Raw genomic sequence first — 19490 nt, 5'->3', positions numbered from 1 at the left:
GCCTGAGCAATCCATGCTCCCTCGCAGAGCTAAAACCTCCATAGAGCTTAATGAGCCGTCTCACAGTTGTTCACATACGATGTCAACCACCACTTGTAGGCTCTGTTTCTAGAAGAGAATGTGTCTCGTGAGCGGTTGTCACTTAAGCATAATCCACAGTTATAAACATATGTAAGGGCTTTTCTTCTTATAGAATAGGTTTATGTTGAGCGTGGACTTTTTTCCCCATTTGAATCTCAGCACAGACATAGTTTATTTAATTTGTTAGAGCCTCAGCCTACTCCATCTGTTGAGCTGCCACCATTAAAGTGGCAAAAAGATTAAGACAGGAAACGAAAAAGAGCAGACTTGACCAGAGTTACCAAATCAAATTTCTTTTTTTTTTTGACAGAGCTATCTTTCTCCCCTTCTGTTCTGAGAGATTCATTTCTTCTCACCCCACTAGTAATTTCTATCTTGAGTAAGTCAAGCCTCTCACCCAGCTTCATTGAGAGAATACTTGAGGAACTGTTGGCATTCTGTTCTTTGTTATTAAATGGCTTGGAAGAATACCATGGACTTCACCAGGCTCTGGCCTTGAGGAAGGTCAATGAGGAAGGTCACTGCCCTTAGCCCTGGCTGACCATCACACCTGTGGAGAAGGGATCTAACCTTCCCCAGGCTCTGTATGTGAGCGAACACCACACCGACCTGTTGCCAGAGTGACTGGGGCACCATAGAAGCAAAGCCACATGGAACTTTGACTCTTTAAGAGGGGATAACAATTGGTATGATAGCATTTGAGTGCTTGGACTCTAGCATAAGCACACCTATATTTGATTTGATTTCCAGCTCCATCACTGTCACTCTTCATCCTCTCCAAAACTTACTTTTATCATCTCTACAATAGGACTAAAGCCATCTAATTTACTGGATTGTGAAGACTAAATGAGATAATATATTCAGGCACTTAGCACCATGTCTGGCACACAGTTAGCATTAAATAAACAGTAGTAACCAGCAACAGTGGGATCCTGTTACTAACTCTAGGTCTGAAGGGACAAAGGTAAGGGAGCAGTTACTAAAACCAGGCGAGAGCCATAGCTGTGGCTGTATAAGAGGGCTACCAACAGGAGCTATGTTGTTCAGGAGAGGAAAGCAGTCGATGCTGACCTTTGGCCCAGGAGGGTAAGATCCTATAGTTGTAGCCACTGCTAGCACCTCAGCTCCAAGTGGGGATAGGGTGGAAAAGAAAGATACATCCTTCTGTCCTTCCATGCTCGGAAATCCTGCTGAAATCTTCCATTGGCTGGATCCACAAGAAAGCCAGAAGATAGGGGAGCCAGGTCCATACAGTCTGTAGAGGTTCCGGACAAATGAAAATATCCAGCACACCATTTCTACAACCTTGGGTTTATCATACTTTGAAGTACTAGTTCAAAAGGAAGAAATGTTTCCACTAGAGGACCCAGCCATAGCTCCATTGAATTGGAAGCTGAAACTGCCCCCTGATCAGTTTGGTTCCTCATCATGATGGAATTGGAATAACTGATCCTAATTACCAAGAGGAAATTGGGTTGCAGCTATACAATGGGGGCAAGGGGAAATGTGCATGACTCCCAAAGATTCACTGAGCATATGTTAATACTCCCATGTGCAATAATAATGATCATTAGATAACTACAGTAACCTGATAAAGTCAGGAGCACTTAAATTTCAGACCATACAGGAATTAAAGTGTTGTATCACCATACCAGGTAAAAAATCCTAATCTACTAAGATAATGTATAGAGCAAGGGAAACAAAAGTGAATGAAGTAGGAAATTATGATTATCAATTTTAGCCTAGCAACAAGCTATAGAGACAGGGACTACTGTAGCTCTGTATATAAAACGTTAATTGATTATTTCTTCCCTGCCCTTCCTTTCCCTCTTTCCTTGGATGAAGAATACTGATGGAGACAAACATTATAATTTAGTTTCTAGGTCAGAGTATTGCCGTCACCTCAAAGCAATATAGTACTTGGTAGGACTCTGTGATTCTCATGTTTAGGGGATGCGTTTCTCTCCATCTGAGCAAAGGGAAAGAATAAATACTGGGTGGCAAAACAGGTAGACTATCCCGGTCTTCTATTTGCCTCCCCTCATATCCATTTTCCCCCCTTCCTTGCCCTATTCTATACCCCAGCAGCTGACCTCTTTGGAAAACAGCACCTGGGCTCTTCTCAGCTGGCTTCCATTTGGGTTGGGACTTTGGAGGCATCCACAGGAGACAGGAGGCAGGAGAAAAGAGAGGTAGGGTATATTTTATCCATTCTTTCTCTGTTTGAGGATCTGGCAGTGGTTGTGTCTCTCCACAACTTCAGCTCTTGACCCGTGGCCCCTCCTCTGTGGCTCCAGCTCACAGAGCTCTGGAAATGCTCTCCTCCCTTGCTCTTCAGCCTAGAGATGCTATGGGTTTCCCGCTGCTGTTATACTCTCAACCTGATGGTTCTTCACCCCAACTTGGTGGTTGGGAGCTAGATGGTTCTCTTAACCCTACCCCCACTCCTTTAATTAGCACCTAAGATCTCTTTAGTCAGACCAACTGAGTAGAATTCTGATTCCTGATGGAAACCCAATGGATACACTTTATACACATACATTATAAATACTCTTGTATGTATTTTAAAATATAAGTGAAAAAAGTGACTATGAGAATATCTACTCTGGGAATTGAGAGAAATCTTGGTATAGATATTGAACACATTTTGTAGACTGTGGGGTGAGAAGATTAAAGGAAAATTATTTCAATATCAAATGACATATAACTAACTGGTGTGTGCATTATTTCTAATTGTATGAATTTGTGAATGTATGTATATATGCTTTATACACACATACAAATAGGTACTTTTAAAAATCATTTTGCATTATAGCATAAGGATTTTCATGTTGTTAAATGGAATTCATATATACCATTTAACATATGTAAGATTTTCAGCAAGTATGTATACAATTTCCATCATTGGATATTTCTGATTTTTTTTTGCTACTGTCAGTAGTATCATTGTTAATCAACTATGCTCCAATATAAAATAAAAAATTTTAAAAAAAGAATTAGATGGCTTCCCAGACCCTAAAAAAAATAACATCATGATGATCGCCTCATATATGTATAGCTTTTTAATATTTTGATTGGAAATACTGGATTAAATAGTATACATATTATAGAAAGAATTGATGTAAAATCCATAAAGTTCTCAACTCATTTAAAGTCCCCTACCTCACGACAGTAAAATTACTCAATATTTCCCTGTATATCCATAAAGTAGTTTTTTAAGAAAACAAAGTTTTTAATTGGGGGATTGGGATTGACGTGTACACATTACTATGGAATGGATAACTGATGAGGACCTACTGGGTGGCACAAGGAACTCTATTCAGTGCTCTTTGGTGGCCTATATGGGAGGGGAATCTAAGGAAGAGTGGATATGTGTATGTGTGTAGCTGACTCACTTTGCTGTGTACCTGAAGCTGGCACAAAACTGTAGATCAACTATACTCCAATGAGAATTTATTTTTTTAATTTATTTTTTATTTTTTAAAAATATTTATTTGTTTATTTATTTGGCTGCATCAGGTCTTAGTGACGGCATGCATGATCTTCGTTGTGGCATGTGGGATCTAGTTCCCTGATCAGGGATGGAACTTGGGCCCCCTGCATTGCGAGCATGGATTCTTAGCCACTGGACCACCAGGGAAGCCCCAGAATTTAAAAAAGAATATAGAATAGATATATAGAATTAGAATATAGAATATATTCTTCTATATAGAATATATAGAATTAGAATTCTATAGAATTCTAATATATATATATTCTATATATATATAGAATTCTATATAGAATATATAGAATTAGAATATAGAATATAGAATTAGAATAATAAATAAAAGTTTATAGAGTAATAAATTTTTTAAAAGTTTTTGAAAGTTCAAGATGTGCTTAGAGGTATTCCCTTTTAAAGGGATGCTTTTGAAAGGAGTGTGAATTTCTTCATTAAAATGGGAAACAGGTTTAGCCAAGAACTTCAGTCTATGAAGAAGAGCATGTGTGGGGATAATGATAGAAGTCTTCAGTATTAAGCTATTCTGGAATTGTGTTGCGCATACTCTGGAACACAGTCTGAATTTTAACTTTAGACTTCATTCATGGGGCATACTGTAGCCTGGGCGCAATCTGAACCAGCAGAGCATCACTGAGCTTTGGACAGCCTTCTCTGGACTTTGTCCATTCCTCAAGTGACACCATATGGCACTGTAATATAATGGCAGCAGTGGACTCAAATCTTGTTTTCTCCCTACCTAGAAAATTTTATATTGAGATACAATTCACATATCATAAAATTTTCCGTTTAAAAGAGTACAGTTTAGTGGCTTTTAGTATATTCAAAATGTTGTTCAACTATCACCCCTACCTAATTCCATAACATTTTCATCACCCCAAAAAGAAACCCCATACCCTTTAGCAGCCACTCCCCATTGTCCCCCTTCCCCCACCAGCCCCTGGCAACTGTTAGTCTGCTTTCTGTCTCGATAGATTTGCGTATTCTAGACATTTTATATAAATAGAATCATACAACATATGGCCTTTTGTATATGGCTTCTTTCACGTAGCATAAGGTTTTCAGGGTTCATCCAAGTTGTAACATGTGTCAGTACTTCATTCCTTTTAATGACTGAGTAATATTTCATTGTATAGATATACCACATTTTGTTTATCCATTCAAAACTGATGAACATTTGGATTGTTCCTACTTTTTTGCTATTATGAATAGTGCTGCTATGTACATTCATGTACAACTTTTTGTACCTATGTTTTCAATTATCTTGGTTATATACATAGGAGTAGAATTAGCTGGGTTAAATGGTAACTCTATGTTTAATTTTTTGAGGTTGAACAAATACATGATGCCACCAGCAGTGAACAAGGATACACTTATATGGTGGTTAAGGGCATAGACACTAAAGCCACAGTACCTGGGTTTGAATCTCAGCTGTACCACTTCCTAGTTATATAAGCTCAGACACGTTACTTCAGTTTTGTGCCTTGGTATCCCCATGTCTAAAATAGGGGTGATAGGGACTTCCCTGGTGGTGCAGTGGTTAAGAATCCTCCTGCCAATGCGGGGACACGGGTTTGATCCGTGGTCTGGGAAGATCCCACATGCCTTGGGGCAATGAAGCCCAAGCACCACAACTACTGAGCCTGCACTCTAGAGCCCGCGAGCCACAACTACTGGGCTCACACGCCAGAATTACTGAAGCCCATGTGCCTAGAGCCCGTGCTCCTCAACAAGAGAAGCCACCGCAATGAGAAGCCCACACACCACAACAAAGAGTAGCCCCCGCTTGCCGCAACTAGAGAAAACCCACATGCAGCAATGAAGACCCAACGCAGCCGTAAATAAATAAATTAATTAATTAAAAAATAAAATAGGGGCGATAATAGTATCTTCTTCATAGAATTGTTGTAAAATGTAAACTAGCTAATGTAGGTAAATCATCAAGACATGGTGTCTGACAAAAAATGCTATATATTTTATAAAAATGCTATATTTATAATCTTTATTATAATTATTGCATTTTGTTTTGTTAACTTGATAGTTGAAAAAGTGATGATATAGTTTGTTGAGGTTTGCCATTGAAATGGAGTAATCAGAAATGATAGTAATTTAAGGAGGCAGCCAAGTCAAGGAAAGCTTTTTTGAGCAGTGGGCGATTGTATTTCAGAGTGTAGCCTAAATAAAACTGAAGCTTCACATGGTTCAGTACAAGCATGTAACAGCAATCTAAGAAAACATCAACTGACAGCTGAAGCACTTAAGAATAATACATAAGCTTTCTTAAGCAGTCCCTGCAAATGATCTGCACAGCATATTTAACAGGAAACGCCTAAAATCTTCCCTAGATATTTCTCTCTTTCCAAATATTTTTTCCACTTACAGTAGCTGCTTATATTTTTCCTTCTTCTCAACCATGAGGTTTCCATATCACTAGACTAAACCCCTGATAAGTTCCTTCACCTACAGCCCATGCCATTCACATAGCCCTGTTCCTAGCCAGTGACTCTCAGCCTCCTGCACCTCTGAGAAATTCAGCCTGGTCTCCTACCTGGAATCCCAGGTAGCATTTCAATTTAAGTTGAAAACAGTCCCTGAACTCTGATGAATAAAATTATCTACCTTATTATATATTCTCTCTTTTGCAGCTCTTCACAAGAGGGACACAACATCTGTTTGGGCCATCCAGGGACATCAAAAAACCATACCCAGAGTTCATTCTTCATTCTTTTTCTCTTCCTTCTGTGGCAAGAATCCCTGGAAGTGCTGCAAAGCTTGGCCTGACAGTGTCCATTAAACTTCTTCTAAGCAAACGTGGGAACAAGCATGTCAATGTTAGACTTTATTCTTCCCCATGCCAACTCCCCATCTTCCTCTTAGGATCTCCAAGAACACACGAAAAATGATGAGTTCACTGGGTTAATTTTTTTGTGGTTACAGCAGGCATTAATTATCCCCTTTATCAAAACCAAGCAAATGAGGGTTATCTTCATAACTGTTGGAGTCTGTGACATACAGAATAATGGATACCCCATGATTTTGCTTGATATCAACCCTACAATATATCAGCTGCAAACTAGAACCACCTTGTCCAATTCACACCTAGGCCAGGCCTCACTGGGTTTGGGGAAACTGCTTATCTTCACCCCCTGGGGCCTTGCCTTGAGAGAGTTGGACTTCAAGAGGTAGAAGTATGCCTATGTTGCTTCTGACTTTCCAAGTCTACCTCAGTGTTTGAGGTCAGTGTGTCACTATCCTATCTTACTCTTAAAATGCTGCTATGGTCTTCTCTTTTGCTATGTCAGCTCTGATTAACACAAAATTAGCAAGAGATTCTGGGTCGGGGGCCTTTGCTTGGGGTTGTAAAATGTCTATTACTCTAGTCTATAATTCATGTTTCTACTTGGCTTGTTCATGCACAAGCGCGGATGAAACCTATGCTTTCCCCTTACTCTCCACTTTGCCATATTCTGTAAGAAGTAAACCAACTCATGCCTAGAGTACACACAAACACACACCTTAATGCTATTGCCTTAGCTGATGACATTTCTCAGCCTCTGAGGCTTTCCCTCTGCATACTTGTCAAAGGAATGCTCTAACCATAACTCAGAGCCTTTTCCTCTCATCTCTGGCACAGTGTTCCCAGTGAATTTCTTCAGCTTATGATAGCAAATGACCTAGACCAGTCATGTTGTACCCTGATTAAATCCCATAAGCAGGACCAAGGCCTTGGACCACTTCCAGCATACTGCCACCAACTTTCCATTTCTACAAAGGATTGTATCAATAATTTCTTCTTAATAAGTTATGAGTCTCTTGATGGGTTACAACCAGTTTCCAGTGATAATTTAATGGGAGAGTTTGTGTTTCATTTTTAGATATCCTTAAAGAGCTCACATTGTGAGCTCTAAGTCTAAAATATTGTGAAAGCCTGTAATTCTGGCTGTAGTATCCTACCCTGAAATAGCGTATTACATCATATCTATCATCCTTGATTCCCTTTTCTCTATTAGTACTAATATCCTTCAACAAGTTCTGTTAGTTCTGCTTCCAAATTATATTTTGAATGTACTCTACAGCAATAGCTCCTAAAGGACTCCCAGCTTCCATGCTAGCCCCTCTATACTCCATGCTTCAGACCACAGCTAGAGTGATGTTTTTGGAGCACCAATCAGGTAACCCTACTGCTTTAAATTATCCAGCAGCTTTCCATTGCAATTAGAATCCAGCCCTCTTCCCTTGGTCCTCAAAACCATGATCTGATCTGATCACCACCCCTTCTTTCACTCTGTACTCCAGCCACAATGACATTTGTTCAATCCCTAAAACTTGCCAAGTTTTTGCATCTGTTGCAAAAGCCTTGGTTTTTGCATCTGTTGACCCCTCTACCAGGAATGTTCTTCCTGCAAATCATTTCATGTTTGTCTTCATAATTTGTTTCTCAAATATCGCCTCTTAGAGAAGACTTCCCTCGCCACCACACTAAAGGAGCCTCACATCTACGTATTCTATCATATTGTCCCACCTCTTTTTCTTTCTTTTTTTGTTTCTAATAGGACTCTCCAGTATCTGAAATTTATTAGTTTATGTTTGGAATCTCTCTCTCTCTCTCTCTCTCTCTCTCCAGAAACAGAAAGGCCTTGCTGTCCTTTCAGGATAGGGTGGGGAAAAGAAAAAACTATATCTCATTCTTTTATGACGAATCTATTATCATGAATGGCAGATTAATTAGGTTCTAGATCCAGTAACCTGGATGTGACTATAATTGGCCTTTGAATAACTACTTATACCAGAAAACAAAAATCAGTTTTTCCCTTTCAAGTAGAGATTCTGAAGACTTTTAGACTCTTAGAAGTCATATTGTTCTTAGTTTAAAACCAAGAATGAGTATAAAATAATACTCCTGGAGGCAATTCTACAGACACGTTTGAACTAAATCATGTTCTCGAACCAAGTAAAATGACTCACAAGGGAACTGTTTCATTTGTACAACATTCACTTAGGTTACTTAGTTCTAAGATATTAAATCTATAAAATATTTCCCAGTATTCTCTGAAAGGGTATCTCCCAATTGTAAATTCTATTTTTAGCAGTCTTCAGTTCATTTATTGAGATTCCTTGGAATTAAATTATTTACCATAGAGTGTTCCCAACTTCCCACAGCATTTACCTGGGTCATAATTATCTATGTCTGGGTTTATGAATTCCTTGAGGACAAGGGACATTGCTGGAGGCCTCATCTTTGTTTTAAAGAACCCACAGTGTGGGAGCTGCCCTTTGTAGCCAAGAGCTCTTCACCTGACCAGCTCTCCTCCAGCTCAGGACAGGAAATAAGAGACAAATACAGCCCTTGTTAAGAGAAGCATCTGAGCATGGGTGTCAAGTGATGAAAGCTGCTACCACTTGGCCATCCACACATGTTAATTGCTCCTGTATTTTAAACAGTTGTATTGTATAACCAGAGCAAAGTGTTCTGCTCCATGAAATCTGTTTGGCACCAGTCTATGGGGGTGGATGGCAAAGGTGGAGGCAACAGAAGGTGAGAGTTGGTGGATGGGGACAGAGAGAGAGAAATGGGCATAACATACGGCAGTGGTTTACAACCCTACACAATCAAAACTAGAACATGGGGGAAAATCTGGATGTTGTCTTTATATATAATAATAAAATGCATTTCTACATATTCAATGAAAACAAAGCAGTTTGTTAATATCTTTTTGTTTGTTTAAGTATCTTTATTATGTCCTGTTCTTGATGATCAAGAAAGTATACTGGAAATTGCTCCTTCACCAGGAAATTGCTAGTATCACTTCAGACCCACTTGTAAGAGCCTGGAATCTCTCTCTCTAAGGTCAGGACAAACAAAGATCATCTCTCTTGTTTTAGGGGCAAAAGTGAAAGTAGAACAGGCAGAGGTAGAGTGAAGAATGGTGTTGATACCAATTAAACCAAATTAGTTGGAGGAAGGAGAGTTATAACTGTACTTGCAAAGAACTCTTCGTTCAGTTTTTTCCCTTAAACATTATATCATCAATTTAAAAAACCTCAGTGTGCACATGACTCATGTGGGGATGGTTTCGAAATGTAGACTCCCAGGACCACCCCCAGGAGAATTGGATTTAACAGGTCTGTGGCAGAGACGGGGAATCTGTATTTAAACACCTATCCCAAGTCAACTGTGATGCAAGTGACCCTCAGAAACACTCTGAGAAATAGCACATCAGCAATGATGAGTTTTTAACCTCTAAAAATGAACAGATTAAGAGGGGTGTGAATGGGACATGGCGATACTGGAGATGATCAGGTGTCTAGTTCTATAGCTCTGGCTTCCCACTGCTCGTCCCATATCTCAGCACTCCTCCATCCACTTCACCCAAATCACAAAACACGAACAAGGTTTTGGGACTGATGCCCCCCTGGCTGTTAGATTTTCATATACTTTTTTGAAGTGATAAAATCTCTTTTTTTCTAAACACATCCTGTTTTTCTGTCTCCAGACGATATAAAAACATTAAGAAACTTGATAAACAGTATAGGAAAATGAATGGCTTCATTAAGAAACTTGATAAACAGTATAGGAAAATGAATGGAAACAGGTGGGTGAGATGAACAAAATCACAAATCCTCAGATTAGTAATATGTAAATCACTGAGGAGAAAGCTGAGTAAATACCTTCCATTCCCATCAACAACTTCAGAGAAAGGCAAATTCCGTTCACCTCCTGCCTTGCCTGCTGATCATTATGTAGACCTTGAACATTGCTTTGGTAAAACAAATAAACAAGCAATTAAACATCCCGCCCCCAGTTTTAAAAATTATTCATGCATCATAGAGACCATCTAAGAGGATATCACTTATTCCTGCCTACTCAGTAAATTACTTGCTCAGGAAAACTCAGCTAGTTAGTGGTAGGTGGCTCTAGAGCCAGCTTTTCCCCACGTGATGGTCATGACCCCACTAGCAGGTCTTGAAATCTATGTCCTGGGTCTTGAGTGTCATTTTTAGAAACATGAAACTGGTTAAATAGAAAATATCACAGGGAATAAAGTTGAGAAAACGCGGCTCTATTTCACCATGTGGCCTCAAAAAGAGATTTGAGCTAATCTCCAAGTCTATTACAATTTTATTGAGGCTAAAGAGAATTTCACACTCCCCACTAGATTGTAAAGGCAGTATCTTCTGTATTTTTCCAAGTTAAAAAATAAAAATATGTGGGCTTCCCTGGTGGCGCAGTGGTTGGGAGTCTGCCTGCTAATGCAGGGGACACGGGTTCGAGCCCTGGTCTGGGAGGATCCCGCATGCCGCGGAGCAACTAGGCCCGTGAGCCACAACTCTGAGCCTGCGCGTCTGGAGCCTATGCTCCGCAACAAGAGAGGCCGCGATAGTGAGAGGCCCGCGCACCTCTATGAAGAGTGGCCCCCGCTTGCCACAACTAGAGAAAGCCCTCGCACAGAAACGGAGACCCAACACAGCAAAAATAAATAAATTAATAAACTCCTACCCCCAACATCAAAAATAAAAAATAAAAATAAATAAAAATATGTGATATTCTAAGAATGTGAAAATTCTTACTTGGGAAGCAAATGCCGTATCCAAGACAACAGACAGCTCAATATTCATTCCTTATGCAGTAATTTGAATTGCAGTTGAGATGAATAAACAGGAAAAGCAAACAATGAAGAGTCCAATATATCAATTTAAAATTAAAAAGAAAGAAGAGAGGGAGAGCGAGACTGCGCTAAAGAGCGAGAGAACGAAAGAGCAAGAGAGCCGCATCTAGAAGTTCAGTAGTGGGGAATGCTTGACACAATTCTGCCGCCGCCTCAGTATGAGTGACGTGGTTTCAGCTTGGGCTCAACCATTGATCCGGAGTTACCAGAGGATTTTCTTAACCCTCACCTGTGCTACCCCAACGTGGATCTCAAGGACGGCAGGATAGCGGGGATCCAGAGCATTCTTAAAAGGTTTAAGTCCTGATGGGAAGTTGTTTTAATGACAAAGCAATGATAGTTTCACTAGGTCGAGGAACTTTGAGGAAGTGACAAAGTCCACGTTTTAAAAATATGTTTCCTATCACACACACCTACTTTCTAGAATAAAAACCAAAGCCATATGGGCCTGTCGTTTTACTTTCTTTATGTTGTAGATTTATAGCAAGTTATCAGGATGATCCGTTATCTTGTAAAAGCTTTTATCAGAAAGAGGGGAAACCGCATGGCAGAATTTAGAGTGTGAATTCTGAAGGTAAAACCAACGTCTGAAATCTTTGCGATGATTTCGGACGTTGGTTTGTTTTTAAACATTGTTTAAAACATCAGATATTGATTTGTTTTAATCTTTGAAGCTTTCCTTTTGAAAAGCTGATTTACGGGAAGCCGGACTTAAGTTTCACTTTTGGTTTCACTTATCTAACCTTTTATTCCAAAAATGAAAAATCCGCTTGTTTTCCAGATTACAAGTTTAGCGGCAGCGTAAGAAAATCCAGTCGGGGGCGTGGGGTGCTGACCCGGGGGCGGGACTGTCTGGCAGGGGTGGGCGGAGAACTCATCCACGCTAGCTCTTTAGCTGCGGGCCGCCGCGGGTGGTCCTCGCAGTCCCGGGCGCAGTGCCGAAGCCTCCCCGCCAGCCGAGTCTCCCGCCCGCAGGTAGGGAGCGTTCTCGCTCACTGGCCAGCATCTTTGGCCATCTCGCTGGGCACTTTAAAACGGAACGTCAACAGACCCTTTCTTTGGGATGGAGAGAGGAGAAGGGAAAGGGAAAGCGTGATGGTTTGGGTGCAGTAGAACCGATTAAGGTTAATTGGAACAAGTAACAAGTTTAGCCTTTAGCTAGGGGGATTCAGTTTTGCTTATCCTGTAAGTACATATATGTTCCTGCGCGTTCACGAATGTGGTCCTGAGGTGGGTAACCGGGTCTAGAGGGAAATTCCTGGGTTAGAGGTCGGGACACCCGGGTCCCAGTCCACCTTTAGCTGCTCACTAGCAGTCTGATCTGTGTAAGTCATCACACCTGCAGCATCTCTTAAGGTCCCTTCCTGCTGTAAGAGCCAGGATACCCGAGCCCGAGTTCTTTGCTCTATCTGCTTTGAGGACTAAAGGAGTCCTGAAGGTGGAAGAGAGGAGCCTAAGGAAAAAAATGTTAAACATTTCTTAGCCACATTGAGCTTAGCCTATGTCAAAGTTCAGTTTGGGTTTGTCTTAAAACACAGGGAGTCTTCACGTATCATTGTTCCACCTTGTTTTGTGCACCTAATGTGGCTGATTTTCTATGGATTAAATTGCTGTCTAAAAATGTGATTTTTTTTAATGGCTACATTCCATGGTGCTGGATAACCAAACAAAATTAATCCCCCATGCTGGACATAAAGATTATTTACAGTGGTTCACTATTTTAGCCATTCACTGAACATCATTGCATATAAATATCTGGGACACTGTTGATTATTTCTTTCGGATTAACTATTACAAGTATAACTACTTAATCAAAGTCTGAATGTTTTAACAGCCTTTTGATACAAATTGAAAATTTCCTTCCAGAAAGGTTGTGTCAGTTCACATTGACAGTTGCCCAGCAGTTTTTAAGAACTGTGATACTCTAAAGAAAAAAATAGCCTTTTTTTCAGTTAAGTACAGTAGGCAGAGGTTACAGGACAATAGTTAGAGTGTGGTCTTAAAGGAAGCCACAGAAATACTATTGGGAATTGAAGCGACACCTGGGAAATGTACAAGAATATCTCAGTGTGACTGAGGGGAAGGAGAAAGGACACAGGGTTTAGTCGAGTTTAACAGAGTTTTGTATTTCATAGAGGTTTAAATAGATCAACTCGATCTGTTAATTGGGTAGGTTTTCAGCTTACTTGGAGACACATTTTCAAACTCTAGGAATTTTTAAAAATCAAATCATAGTACATATACATCAGGTAACAATCAAAGGAAACCCTGAACTAACAGATATCAAGACACTCCTTGCTTATACTTTTGAGAAAGAAAGCTTGAGTTCTTTTCCCTGTCTTTTCGTCCTACCCATCCTACCTTAGCAAGCTAGAGAAGTAGTATCAGCTCCATAGTGTTACACTGGGTTCCCCTAGGGACAAACCTGCTTCCCCATCCTGAATGAACCATCGCTTCTTCCCTAGTTCACGTTTTCCTTGCTCTTTAAATATCTCAGTTCTTGTCTGGGAATTCAGATATACTGTCAGAGTTTCTTCCCTGAAGAAGATGTCAGTGTTCTCAGACCAACTGCCCTAATGTGGAGTTTAGAGGTCAAAGACCATGTCTGTTTACATGGTCCCTATCTATCTATCTATCTATCTACCTATCTTCCCTCCACTAACAACAACTGCATTCCAAGGGAATGGAGCCTTGGAAGAGGAGCTGTAATGAGGAATTAGGTAAATATCAGATCTAATCCATCACCTTCCAGTAAACTTTTATTACCTCTAAAATTTTCAACTAAATTCGTTAAGGGGTAGGAACTCCACCAGGGTATGCCATAAACATTGGAAAAGTTAGTTGAAATCCATGAGTGGATTTAATGCCCCTCTGTTTTATTCAGTTCTTTACTTGGAGTTAGGGGCATCTTAAGTTTTCTTCTGCCCAATAAATGTATTTGTGTTTATTATATCACATTAGTATTTTATAATTGTGGTATAATCAACTCTGGCCCAAGTAAAGGATAGGCAGATAGCTGCTGCAGCCTCATTTCAGCAACCTTTGTGTTCTCACAGTCCTGGCTGCCATCCCTGTTTCCAATGTACAGGGCAGACAGAAAGGAGTGAAATAAGAATTATGTACCTAACACTAGCAAGAGGATGATGATGATATTTTTTATTTTACCATTTTTGTATGTGTATATCTATATGAACATGAAGGATTCATACAGGTTGATAAGAAACCAGTAAGATAAACAAGCCAAAAAATGATCATATAATTCATAAAAGAACTAAAACAATCAACAAACTTCAAGTTGTACTTTGTAATTAAATTAGAAAAAATATATATTTTAAACAAAACCAAGTGCTAAGTGAAGACCCAATGTAACTGGCACCAATTATCCACATGTATCAAGAACCAGGAAAATGTTCTTTGTCCTTGATCAACAGTTCCGCTTGAGGAAAATCTGTCCTCAGGGCCTAGCCTGGGACCTGGTACACAGTAGACACTTAACAAATATTTGCTGAATACACAAATACTTATATTTTTAAAACTGGAAACAATCCTTACCTAACAACAGGGAAACTAAACATTACGGGACCACTAAACAAGATACTTATAAATATCATGCAGTAAAATGGAAATTATTTGTCAAAATATTCAATGAAAAAATGGGTGTTATGTGTATAATTGTTCTTAAAAGCTTCATGGGGAAAAGACTGGAACAAAAATATATACCGAAATGCTCACAGTGGTTGCAAGGTTTCTCAGCCTTGGCACTGTTGACATTTTGGGACAGATAGTTCTTTGCTGTGGGGGCTGTCCTGTGCATTGTAGGAGGTTTAGCAGCATCCCTGGCCTCTACTCACTAGATAGTAGCAACCCTCTCTCCACCCTATTTTGACAACTAAAGATGTTTCCAGGCATTACCAGATGCTCCCTGGGTTAAGTGATGGAATAGTGGGTGACTTTCCCCTTTTTTTCTTATTTGCCATAATGTGGTAATATTATTTTAATAATGAAGAAAAAACAGAAAAATAAACACATGCCATTATTCTACCTCAACTCTGATGTTTGGGGTTCTGGGGTTCTTTCCATTATACTACTCCATCTGCCAAACTCTCTGCCGCTTGGCAAGATGAAATGGTTCATTAAATTTTGTTTTTATTTTTTTCTAATAAAAATAAAACATATTCATTGGTTTGAAAATCTGGACACAGGAAAACACCAAAGAAGTCATTCACAATCTCATCTCCCTTTTCTTCTTTTTCTCCCATCCTTTCTTCCTTTCGAAAACTATAAAGAGATAAATACCTGACTATTCTTCCTTTAATTTCGTTCCTAGATATAATTACTGTCAGCATCTTGGTATGGATTTTTCTGTAAATTTCCATGTCTAAATATACACACACAGATTATTTCTTTTTTAAACAAAAGTGGATTTCTGCTACATATACTGTTCTGCAACTTACTTTCTACATCTTTACAAAGTCAATACATCTACATGTATTCTTTCCTTAATGGTATTACATTATATGGACATACCAAAATTTATTTAACCATTTAGGCTATCTAGGGTTTTCCCAGTTTGGGGCTGGTATTAACAATGCTAATCCTTTGGCGTCTATTGTTACATGCATGTGTTTTTGTTTTTGTAAGATATATTTCTCAGAGAGGAAGTGAAAGCTAATATGACATATACATTTAAGATTTTAATGGAGATTACCAAATTGCCCTTCCAAAAAAGGTTATACAACTTCACATTCCTACCATTAGTGGGTAAGGAAACCCATTTGTTCATATCCTCAGAAATGCTAAATATTAGGAAACTTTATAATTTTGATCAAGCTAATAAGTGAAAAATGGTGTCTCATATCTTAAACTATTATTTTTTTCTTTATTGGTAAAATTGAGCATCGTTTCCTATGTTTAGATGTCATTTGTATTTCTTATTCTCTGAACTGTATATTAGAACCTTTGGCTCATTTTCCTGTTGGGTTGTGTGTACTTTTCTTATTGATTTTTAGGAGCTATTTATATATGCATGACATAAATCTTCTGCCTTACATATGTGTAACATTGATTAGTTGATCAATTGTGAGTTTTTGTATGTATACAAAGGTCGAAGAGACCCTAAGGCAGAAAGCTGGCTTTCTTCTCAAAATGTAAATGTATGTATTACATGAGAGAGAAAATACATTAATAAATAAACAGATTTGCTGAACTATAGAACAAATCTCTATTTACTCCTCTACTGGAATATATGCTCCTAGAGGAGAGTGACTTTTCTTTCCTGTTCACTGCTGTATCCCTAATGCCTAAATTAGTGCCTGGCACAGAAAAACTACTCAATCAATGTTTGCTGAATCAAAGAATTGGTAGAATTTCAAGCAGGATGACACAATGAAGTGTAGAATCTAGGCAGATACCCCTGAAAGAGGGCCGTGAGTGAGTCACATCTTAATGTGAAGTGGTTGAATCCAACTGTTTCTCCTTCTCACTCCCCCTGCTACTAGTGGAATCAGTTTATTGAGGGAATGGAATTTATAATTTGGGATAAGCAAAGGACGAAAGAGGAGATTTTAGAAGGATGGAACCTGAGGGAGAACTGGCATGGTTGGGATAATAATGTGGAAGGCTTGAATAGTTAAAGGGTAGGATGAAAGCTGCTAGTGGGGGGAAGAGGCATTGAAAGGTGGGAGATAATGGAAGTTAGATTCTCCTTGCTTTGAAATTTTGTATAGGGCAGGCTTGGATTTCTAGATATGTTACACTGCAGGAAAAAAACAAAAAGTAATTGAGAGGATTTTGGTGCAATATTTTCTTCTTGGTTTCTTTTGAGTGTACAAGTTTTTTTACAGGCCTTGTAATTAGAATTCTCATCATAGTACCTTTTTTTTTTTTCATTTAGCTTTATGTGGCTGTGGGATATTAAGTGAAGGTATTGAACTTCTAAATTCCCTGCTGTATTTCAGCACTTACAAATCAGTCATTGTCTGGTTATCAAAAGACAATTTCAATTAAAACTGCCAAGTCCCATAATGTCTGGATATTCAATTATTGAGTAAAGCAGTTTTCTTTTTGTGTTTTCCATAATTAGGTCATTCCAGAAAGATGAGGATATACAGTATCTTTACATTCATGGCTTACTGTTGTTTGCTGAAAGGTAAGACACCAAATCCTTTCATTAGGTTCTATAATTTAAATATTTTAACTATAAGATAAAAACTGAAATAATAAAATAGATATAATTTTTGTAGAGAAGACATTCTATTTTTCCTTCATTATAATTCATAAACATATTTCATAGACCTATTTCAGTGGACAAAGATATAGGGAGTATGGACACATCTAAAGAAACAAAATTAACCCATATCCATTTATCCATTACTCATTATCCATTATCCATTTCCCAAGGGTAATTACTTAAAATATCTGAGGAAATGGCCTATGTGTATACTTTTATATGCTTGTTTTAAACAAGCAGGATCATTCTATCCACCTTGCTCTATGACCTGCTTTTCCCAGTGAGTATATTCTAAGGAAGAATTATAGTGTACATGCAGTGTCAGGGTAACACAGTACTGGCATCAGCCTGAGACCCTCCCTAAATCTCTGTACTCATCTACCTCTGGCCAGACAACTGATTAAGAGTTTCAGGCAGTATGTAGAGAGGACTATTGGAATCTATGATTTAGACTATGTAAAAAGCAATGAGTGTCCAGTCAAAGGACATTCTGGGGATGTCCACATGAAACAAAGTATCCCTTGTTATAAGCACCCCATTACCATGTAATATTTCTACAGTAGTGTATGTTTATGAATTTTGGGACTACAACTTGTTTAGCTAATTTTATTATTTTAACTCAGGAGTGAGATATACATCGTAAAACATGTCTCAAGCTCACTGGATAAAATATGTATTTCAGGGAAGTAAGTCCTTAAATGTAATTATCACATAAGTGATCAGATAAAGCTTTTATAAACCCTGCATTCATTCTATAAATTTTTTGAGGAATTTTCCGTCTTCTAAAGATTGGTCATCTTTCTTTTCAGCATTTACTATCACAGTTCCCAAGGACCTGTATGTGGTAGAATATGGCAGCAATGTGACATTGGAATGCAGATTTCCAGTAGACAAACAATTAAACCTGTTGGCATTAGTTGTTTACTGGGAAATGGAAGATAAGAAAATTATTCAGTTTGTGAATGGGGAGGAAGACCTGAATGTTCAACACAGTAGCTACAACCAGAGGGCCCTGCTGTTGAAGAACCAGCTCCCCTTGGGGAAGGCCGCACTTCAGATAACAGATGTGAAATTGCAGGATGCAGGAATTTACTGCTGCTTGATCAGCTATGGCGGTGCCGACTACAAGCGGATTACTTTGAAAGTCAATGGTAAGACCTATTACAGATAGACACAGCCTTTATTAAAACCATATCTCAGTGTTGAGAACTTTTCAATCTTGGAAGTCCAGCCTCACTTTCCACAGCAGCAGTCTGTTCATTCATTCATTCACATACTCATCCAATGAGCGTTGCTTGAGCACATCCTGTTTGATAGTCCCTGGAGATCCAGAGCCAAATGTGGCAGTCATGTTTCACAACATGTTCAGTTTTCCTAAAAATAAATTCCTAGGGCTTCCCTGGTGGTGCAGTGGTTGGGAGTCCGCCTGCCGATTCAGGGGGCACGGGTTCTTGCCCCGGTCTGGGAGGATCCCGCATGCCGCGGAGCGGCTGGGCCCATGAGCCATGGCCGCTGAGCCTGCGCGTCCGGAGCCTGTGCTCCACAACAGGAGAGGCCACGGCATGAAAGGCCCACGTACCGCAAAAAAGAAAATTAAAAAAAAAAAATAAAAAAGTAAATAAATTCCTAATCTTCACTTTTTTATTATTATAAAAGTAATATATATAAATATATATATTTTTTTCTTGCAAATAATTCGGAAACTGTGGAAGAGAATAAATGAACCACAAAAGTGTCTCTCCTCCCTTCACCACTATCTTCCATGGCATGCAAAGATAATAGTCACTATTTGTGTGTCCCTCCAAGAATTTTTAAATTCAATACTTATTTCTTAATTTTATGAGGTCTGCCAGCATTTTTTCTTTGAACCTCTCTATGTCAAATCCAAATAAATATATTAATGACAAACCCCATTGTAAGGTTCACATTCAAAAAGACTTGAAGTCAATCTATGAAGGCAAAAAATAATCATGTCAAGTATTGAATAAACTATTCTTCCTCAGAGACAGTA

The 19490-nt window shown here is 38.9% G+C and overlaps 2 protein-coding genes across 8 annotated transcripts in view; one reads left to right on the top strand and one right to left on the bottom strand.

Annotated features, from left to right (window-relative positions):
• PLGRKT (plasminogen receptor with a C-terminal lysine) overlaps positions 1-11381 on the bottom strand; it is a 62242-nt gene extending 50861 nt beyond the window's left edge. The window contains exon 1 of one of the 2 annotated variants that reach the window (XM_049711336.1): positions 11153-11381. The gene's annotated coding sequence lies outside the window, so the exon portion shown is untranslated. The remainder of the gene's footprint in view (positions 1-11152) is intronic. The other variant, XM_033404391.2, reaches the window with a different exon arrangement.
• CD274 (CD274 molecule) overlaps positions 1-19490 on the top strand; it is a 34735-nt gene that overhangs the window by 766 nt on the left and 14479 nt on the right. For 2 of the 6 annotated variants that reach the window (XM_049711332.1, XM_049711328.1), the window contains exons 1-3: positions 13952-13970; positions 17333-17398; positions 18289-18630. In XM_049711332.1, the coding sequence (XP_049567289.1) occupies positions 17347-17398; positions 18289-18630 (394 nt within the window). In that variant the 5' untranslated portion in view covers positions 13952-13970; positions 17333-17346. Of the gene's footprint in view, positions 1-2101; positions 2274-12110; positions 12226-13951; positions 13971-17332; positions 17399-18288; positions 18631-19490 lie in introns of those variants that run through there. The other 4 variants (XM_049711330.1, XM_049711329.1, XM_004279110.3 and 1 more) reach the window with 4 other exon arrangements.

Source organism: Orcinus orca, chromosome 6, assembly GCF_937001465.1.
Source record: "Orcinus orca chromosome 6, mOrcOrc1.1, whole genome shotgun sequence".
Classification (NCBI taxonomy): domain Eukaryota; kingdom Metazoa; phylum Chordata; class Mammalia; order Artiodactyla; family Delphinidae; genus Orcinus; species Orcinus orca.
This window is presented reverse-complemented; position numbering and strand designations above follow the sequence as displayed.